This window comes from Benincasa hispida, chromosome 12 (assembly GCF_009727055.1).
Source record: "Benincasa hispida cultivar B227 chromosome 12, ASM972705v1, whole genome shotgun sequence".
In the NCBI taxonomy this organism is placed as follows: Eukaryota; Viridiplantae; Streptophyta; class Magnoliopsida; order Cucurbitales; family Cucurbitaceae; genus Benincasa; species Benincasa hispida.
In genome coordinates this window covers 14,597,715-14,605,971 of record NC_052360.1, presented here as the reverse complement: position 1 = coordinate 14,605,971, position 8,257 = coordinate 14,597,715, and the positions used below count along the sequence as shown (strand labels likewise).

The 8,257-nt window shown below is 29.8% G+C and overlaps 1 protein-coding gene across 4 annotated transcripts; it reads left to right on the top strand.

The window, feature by feature from the left end:
- Positions 1-4,624: 4,624 nt before the first annotated feature.
- LOC120068588 (autophagy-related protein 8f) lies at positions 4,625-7,891 on the top strand. 4 transcript variants are annotated; one of them, XM_039020406.1, is made up of 6 exons: positions 4,625-4,810; positions 5,220-5,291; positions 5,401-5,456; positions 6,004-6,056; positions 6,895-7,013; positions 7,106-7,394. In XM_039020406.1, exons 2-6 carry the CDS (start codon positions 5,255-5,257, stop codon positions 7,189-7,191), a joined length of 351 nt encoding a protein of 116 aa, XP_038876334.1. In that variant the 5' UTR covers positions 4,625-4,810; positions 5,220-5,254; the 3' UTR covers positions 7,192-7,394. The 4 variants fall into 4 exon arrangements, with proteins under 4 accessions (XP_038876334.1, XP_038876330.1, XP_038876332.1 ...); XM_039020402.1 differs by lacking the exon at positions 7,106-7,394 and adding an exon at positions 7,409-7,891 and having other exon boundaries at positions 4,633-4,810; XM_039020404.1 differs by lacking the exons at positions 4,625-4,810; positions 7,106-7,394 and adding exons at positions 4,830-4,848; positions 7,409-7,891.
- The last annotated feature ends 366 nt before the right edge of the window (positions 7,892-8,257 follow it).

Here is an 8,257-nt window from a genome sequence, read left to right as displayed (position 1 = left end):
TGAGGTCCCCTTGGTAGCTCAATGGGTTCAAGTCGAGAATTAGATTTTGGGTTAGTTTGAAGTGTTCAAATTAACAAGAGGAAATTCAATTAGATGTGATATAATTGATATATACCATAAAATAGAAAAAGAACTATGGTTTATATGTTTCATATGATGAAATATTAAAACTATAGGTTATAAATATAATATGATAATTTGGTTATCATATTTATTTATAATATATTAATTATATGATAATTAATTCTTTTTCTCTAATAACCGATTTGAGTAGGAGGTTATTGGAAGTTTTATGGTATCTGTGAGATAAAAGAAAAATTGTTTTCCAAATTTAGAAGTTGATTCATTCGGAAAATTCTCACCGGAAAGGCTATCAAATAAAAAGAGTTTTTACTAAACAATAGCCGTTGAGAGTCTTAACGATCGCTAAAAGTTGACTATACGATAGTTACTCATTTGATCGTTGCTACGTTGCTACACAATTGAGTAGTAAAATCTATACGATAGGCTTCTATTTTCTAAACAATCGAGTACATCGTCTATGCGATAGACACTCTTCTTATCTCCCATTTACTCGATCGTATACCTCCTATCTTCCTCAAGCCAAGATCATACAGAGTCCACAACTCTTGGATTCTCACACCGAGAATACCAAGGTAACACTTGCGATGGTGTTCTAACTTCGTTCGTGAATCGAGTTGGATTCGATTGGGTTCGAGGAGCATTCAGACGTTCGTGGAGGCCATGTTGTGTTTGTTGCGTTCGAGTGCATTGTTGGACGCATTGGAGACTGGTCGAGGGATACTTGAAGAATAGTTCTTCAAAGATACGCATACTTTATCCCTTGTATTCTATTGTAGCATGTTGTAATTTCTATTTATGCATAATTTGTTTGTTTCCAGTTAGACTGTAATTGTTGTGTTCATTCTGAATGGAATTTGGAACGATCTACTTTTGTTGCTCATGGAGATCTCTGTTTATGATTTCCTTAATTTCCTTCTTTAATTGTTTCTCTAAGGTTCATAGCATCTAGTGGGTTTCAACATCAAGCACCCATGAAAAATAATTATTGTCATTAATATCAAGGGTTGCGAATTTTAATTTCGCAAAGTTTATCATGACAACACTATCACAAAACATTGTATTTATATTAGAGATTTAATATATACTAAATATGCAAAATAGCATTTAATATATTAATTATAATAAAGAGAAAAAATCGACCTACCTTTAGGATATTTCTTTAGCAGGGGAAACAATAGAAGTTCGTGCTCATAACGTGTTGTAAACTTGAGGAGCACAACGAGAACACAGATACCAATAAATTGTTATATTAAAATAATATAATATAATATATAAAATAAATAAATAACAAAATGTAAAATATGAAAATTTCTCAAGATTCTCCACTTTCTCCAAAATTCATTGATTTTGCTCAATGTATGTGGTTTTAAAAATCCACAAATTGCCACTTATTTATAGGGATTTTGGCAAGTAGGATGTGACACATTCGGGCACAAGTATAGGTTGTTGTATGACATATGACCAACACATATGGAAATGAAAGGAGGATATTTGGCTTTTGACATTGAGATTGGGCCTCTATCTAACACATATTATAATATTTATAATTATAATATAGTTTTTTTTGTAAGAAAAAGACTTAAAGTTGGGGCTTAATTGAAACAAACAAAAGAATGTTTGGTATAATTTTAAAATTAATAATGGTTAATATGCATCTTATTTTTAGTTAGAAATTATAATGATTTGTGTCAATTTGAATATAATTCAATTGCTCAATTAATTCAATTTGAATCATGTAACACCCAAATTTAGGAGGGATATATAAATGAACTGAGATCACATCTGAATGAAAGAGATTCTGAGTATGAGTAAGCAATATTGAAAAAAATTAAAAGCTATTACATATACTAACAGAGTGCACCTTTCTTTTAATGGCTCAATTATATGAATTCCAAAGCTTAGAGCAATTCTATATTGGGTAATCACTTGAAAGTTGTCCTGATAAGCATATGAGTGAGAACAAAGCATGCTTGAAAGTAACAATAGTTTTAGGTTGTGAATTACAATGACAAGTATTAAAGCAACAATAAAGTATTAGCCAAATACAATAAAGCCCACAGAGGAGTTTGAACCACAAACTTTTAGATTGTAAATTATGCCGGTTGAATCATGTTTACATTAGAAGGATTGAGACCTTTAAATGATTTTGTGTGTTCATGTGTACTATATATTTGAAACATAAGAAAGGAATATTTAGGTAGCCAAATTCGACCTTCGTAAACATCGGTGTAATTGAGAGTGATATTAAAATAGTTAAAATTATTTTTATCATATTATTTAAAATCAATTTTTTATACATTTTAAATACGATTTCCGTACCATCAATTTTAATTTTAAATTATTAAAAGTACTGAAATGATTTTAGATATGATAACCATAATTTTAATCATTTTAAAATCTCATAAAAATGTACTGATTATATTTTTTTAGAAATTAAAAAGTGGTTTCTTTGTTCCTTTTGACAAAAAGAGAGTTTATGGATTATGTTCCAAATCTATTTTTGAAAAAGAGGAAAGCGACAAAGAAATAAAAATTTAACATCATCTTTCCATGTAACTACTTTTTTCCTAATGTAACCTTTTCATGAATGATAATCTATAATTTTTGTTTATATCCACAAAAAAAAAAAAAAACTATAATATTTGTAACATATTTAGTTCAACTAATTGTTGTTTTAGTCGTTAATTCTATTATCATTATTTTTTTAAGGATGTGAATGATTTAGTATTTGATATCTGTTTTTGCATCATGTATGATGCATGTACGTATGAATTTAAAGAATAAAATAAAATTTCTTCAACCTCTTATTATTCTAATTAATGTTGACTTCTTTTTTTTTTTAAAAAAAAAAAATCTTAAAAAGTTTAAATGACGATATTGCAACGTTGAATCTATAAAAACTTAGTTTAAATATTGTTTTTGGTTCCATTCTCCAAACATCTAATTTAATCTGGTCTCTACTTTCAATTGGTTGATAGAACTCTTTAAACCTTAATAAATAATAATTTAGTAATTAATTTCTATGCTTTATAAATGATTTAGTCTCTGTCATTAAACATACTACTAAGATTTAATGAAATTTCTGACACTTCATTAATTGAATTTCTTAAAATGTAACCGTAAATTTATATTAAAGAGTTTTCATTATGTATAAAAATTTGTGTCAAAATTTTACAATAGAGATCAAAATGGTCACTTTCTATTGATATATTTTTTGAATGGATGATTTAATTAAATACAATTATTAGTTTGAAATTTTAGGTATGTAATTTCTAAATTTAGGTATATAAGTTGATTTTTCCCTCCAAATAATAAAACAATAAGGTTACAATATTATTTTTGTTCCTATAATCCGATTTTAGTCTCTAAACTTTTAAATCTCCAATTTTAATCCATATACTTTCAATTAAACTTAAATTTAGTATCGCTAGTTTATTGATTTTTTTTTAATTTTTATTATTATCTATTAGCATTTACACTATAAATTGTGAAAATATTTGTACATATTGTATTTTCTTGCTTAAAAATTATTATTATTGAACTAATATCGATAAAAAAATTAACTTGAAATGACTAAATTTATGATTTGATAGTATACTGATTAAAATTTGACATTTAAAAATATCAAGACTAAAATTGAACTCCAAAATATGAGAACTAAAATAGTATTTTAACCTAATAATAATAATAATAATATTAGAATATCATTTTTGTTCCAATACTTTTCAGTTAGTCCAATTTTAGTCCTATATTATCAAACGTCTATTTTTTTTTTTAAAAAAAATCTAATTTTAATATTTGTACTCTTATCAAATCTTAAATTTAGTCTATGCAACTATTTCATTGTTATTTATTTATTTTTTCTTTAAAAAAAGTTACTATCAATTAACGTTTTCATTAAAAATTTTATGAGTCACTTTTGGAACAAGAATCATGAGTTTAGGGAGACAACCTTAAGGACAATATTAAAACTGAAAGGAGAGGTGTTGGGCCAAAAGGCCTAACTTGCCCACGCAGGTCGAGGCTAGCCGTTTTCCAACCATTGGTTGGCCCAAAATTACATTCCCTAATCCCACTTGCTTTCGAAATTCTAAGTCCATCCCATAATAAATAAGAGGTCATAGGCAATATCTAAGGTAAGTTTTCTCTCCACTTCTAGTTTGATCCTTTGTTGAATATGTCAGTATTTTATTTTTTTTTGTATTGAAGGTCAAGTGAGTCTTCTTATTTGGATTATGTCATCAACAAAAGATTTGAAAACATATCCACATGGTGTGTTTATTTCATATAAATTATTATTATTATTATTTAACCTCCATAAAATAAAACTAAAACAATATTTTTACCCTAATAATAATAATCATAAAACTCCCAAAAGAGTGAAGAACTTACGAGAGAGCTGTGGTTGTTTAATAATATTTGTAACTTTTTTTTTGCTCATTAATTTGTTTAATAATACTTGTACCCTTTTTATTCGCTCATTAATTTAACAAATTTTATTAATAATAGTTGAATATCACAATCAGATAAATGATTTTAAAATAAGAAAAATTATTGAACACCGAACCAACGCCACCTTAAAGGCCTCTCTCTCTTTTATCTGTAATTCAATCAAGCTCGATTCTTGCAAAATTTCTCGGCCTTTTTAGTTAATCGCACAATTGGGTCCGTTTTTTACTCTCAGCTGGATTCCCACCTCGATTAATTTTACTGAACTCTCTTCTAGGTTTGTTCCTTTTCCCTCCATGATCCCTGATTTTATTTGTTAGTTCTTCTCTCAGTTCAATCATCTACTGTGAATCTACTGTGTTTCTTTTTCCTTAATTCGCTGATTGATTCCATAAGTTTAATTTCATTTTACTTAGTTTTCTTTTTCTTGTTGATCGTTGATTGGGAAAGTTGTAAGAGTTTGTTGGGGTTGTCGAGTTTACCGGACTGGTGAAATTCTAGGTGGTTTTAATTGATAAGTGTGCTATTCTGTTGTTCACGATTATGTTTATACCGTTAATTATGGCGATTTTTAGGTTTTTATTGTTGGGTTTTGATTGTAATGTTCATATTTCACGCTTTGCCAGTTTCCCCCAACTTTCTACGATTCTGGAGTTGCGTTTATATTTTTAAAATTGAAATTTCAGGAGTTTGACGTTCGTGGATTGTAGTTTCAAGACTGATGGCTAAGAGCTACTTCAAGCAAGAGCATGATCTTGGTAGTCTTCTACTCTATGTTTTGAAATGCTTTTCTTTATCCCCTTCGTATTGTATTAAATCCATTTTGTAAGATTAAAACTGATAAGTTTTCCATGTTTGTTTTACTAGAGAAAAGAAAAGCAGAGGCTGCGAGGATTAGGGAGAAATATCCTGATAGGATTCCGGTAATAAATGAATTTATTTCGTTATCGTGATTTGATTGGCTTTTGGTAATCATCAACTTGATAGTCAGATATTGTTTTGCCAAAGCTTTGATGTTCTTTTTAACCTCCTATGACTAAGTAATGAGTCAAATTTGTTCTGAATTTCCCTATCATCCATTTTCAGTATCCCTTTTTTGTCTGTCATTTGGTTGGTCAAGCAATCAGTTATTATTAATTTTTAGTTTAAGGACACATGGGGTGGGGAATTCGAACCTCTAACTTATTGGTCAAGGATATATATCTTAATCTGTTGAACCATGCTTAAATTGACAAGAAACGATCAGTTGTTGATAATCTTGTCTTTGATTTCTTTCTTGACAACAGACAGTGATGATTATATTGTTACTGATTTAGCAGTGGGTTGTTTATAATGATAAGAAGAAGTGTGTTTTAAGATAAAATGTCCCAAAATGAAGACTGTTCATCTGTTGTACTTTTGTTTGCGCATGTGTTTCAACATTCCGTCAGTTACTGCTTGGTTATATAATTCTGCTCTTATTGTTTCAAGGTTATTGTGGAGAAGGCAGAGAGAAGTGACATCCCTAGCATTGATAAGAAAAAGTAAGAATCACCAACATTCATTTCGTGCTCGGTCTGTTGTATTTATTTTTTCTTTTATATTACATTAAAGTTGGAGTTGATTTTGAAAGGATATCTTTTGGAAAAGTATTCTGTGTTCAACTCTTTTTTGACAAAGGAAGTATTATATTGCTACTGGTAGCTGATAAACTTGAAATTTCTTGATTGTGTGTTAGAATTTATGTTCAGTAACTGATTGCATTTTATGAGATTTTTCTCTTTTTGTCTTCTGATTGATGCTTGATGAGCTGAATACACGAGCACATGCACATGCGCATGCGCACACACATACATTGCAGCCTTGCTAAAAGCTCTTCTTCATCTCTTTGAAAATGGCCTTTATTTAGACCCCATTCGGTAATCATTTTGTTTTTTTGTTTTTTTTTTTTAATATTAAGCTTATGGACACTATCTTCACCACCAATTTTCTTCTTTTGTTATCTACTTTTCACCAATGGTTTAAAAAACCAAGCCAAATTTTGAGAACTAAAAAAAGTTGCTTTCAAAAAGTTTTTGTTTTAGAATTTGGCTAAGAATTCAACCATTATAGTTAAGAAAAATGAAAATCGTGGGAAGAAATATGAATGAAATAGGTTTAATTTTCAAAAACAAAAACTAAAAACCAAAAACCAAATGGTTACCCAAGGGAGCCTTTAACTTTTAAAATTATGTTTATGTTCTTTCTCATAGTTTTGTTGTCACTTTGCTTTATGCATATGATTCATTTCAAAACCATAAGGGGAGAATGACCTATTGACAGTTCATAATGCCTTCACTTCTTTCTCTTTCTATACCTAAGATTTTGACATATCGACTGCAGATACCTAGTTCCAGCAGACCTTACTGTGGGACAGTTTGTTTATGTCATCCGTAAAAGGATTAAATTGAGCCCAGAGAAAGCGATCTTTATCTTTGTGGACAATGTCCTCCCTCCTACAGGTATATTCTTTTCCCCTATTTTAAATCCTAGGACATGTCTAGGACCACTTCTGAAAATTAAAGTACATCTCATAGACAAGTTCATTTAACAGATTTCGGTAACGATTGTCTACTTCTTGGAATAAGTCTTGTGATTATGATCTATTGTAAGTGCCTCAGGGTTACATTTTACCTTTAGTTTTGCCATGATTGGTTCACATATCACCTACATTTAACACCACCATTAAAGATAACGGAGAATTTAACAAAAGAAGCATGTTTAAAAATTTGAATAGTATATCGGTGTTTAAAACCATAACTTGAAACACAAGTTTGATGTTCAAGAATCAAGAACTATAACTTGTTGTATCCAACTTGCCTGAACAATTAATTCACTTATTTCTTTCCTTCGTAAGGAGCAATCATGTCTGCAATATATGAAGAGAAGAAGGATGAAGATGGATTTCTGTATGTTACTTACAGTGGAGAGAACACATTTGGGTGGTAGCTGGTTTGTGTGAGAGACCTGATTGTTCTTCATCTGTTACACTTAACTCTTAGATTTTCACTTCATTGCTACTGCCGCCGCCATCATCGTCCTCCTCCTCTGTTCTCTCTGCCTCTTCCTTTTGCTGCTTGTTGTTCTTCCAGTTCAAGGATTCTGGCAAGTGATATCCTGTACAGCTCTACATAATGAATAAAAATTGTGAAAACATTTCCACACCCAAAATTTCTTGCTTCAAATATTGCCTTTTTAGTTCCTTTTGCCCCCAATTTTTTGTGGGGTTTTTCTTCTGTTTTTATGCCTGTAAAGATAAGATCTCATAACAAAATCTATTTTTCTCATCAAAAAGATATTCCATCTACTCTTATAAATAGCCTCCCTAATATTATCCTCATTACTATTTTTTTTTTCTTATTTACAATTTTTTCCTCTCTTATATGTATCTGTTTCTAACATCTTTACTTTTTCTAACTTTTGACCTCTCTGACATTGTTGATGACAAAATCTGGCCAAACAAACTCGTCTAACTTTCACATGTTGCCAACAGTAAATTTATAATTTGGAGAAGAGGTTACCCACAAAGTAATCAAAAGATAACACACTGGTGTGATATTTGTTACAACATTCCGATATTTAAGTCATTATTTGGTAAAAGAGGTAAAGCATGCTAGAGATGGAGGAGGTTAACTTACCTTTTACAGAACTTCCATTCTCTATTTATATTTATATTGAAATTCACGGTCTTTCTTATCACATTCCA

Bases quoted from the DNA above. Each gene is read 5' to 3' on its own strand.
- LOC120068588 (XM_039020402.1), top strand. From the start codon at position 5,255: ATGGCTAAGAGCTACTTCAAGCAAGAGCATGATCTTG. The intron at 5,292-5,400 runs GTAGTCTTCTAC...TTGTTTTACTAG, and splicing joins CAAGCAAGAGCATGATCTTG to AGAAAAGAAAAGCAGAGGCT. The intron at 5,457-6,003 runs GTAATAAATGAA...TATTGTTTCAAG, and splicing joins AATATCCTGATAGGATTCCG to GTTATTGTGGAGAAGGCAGA.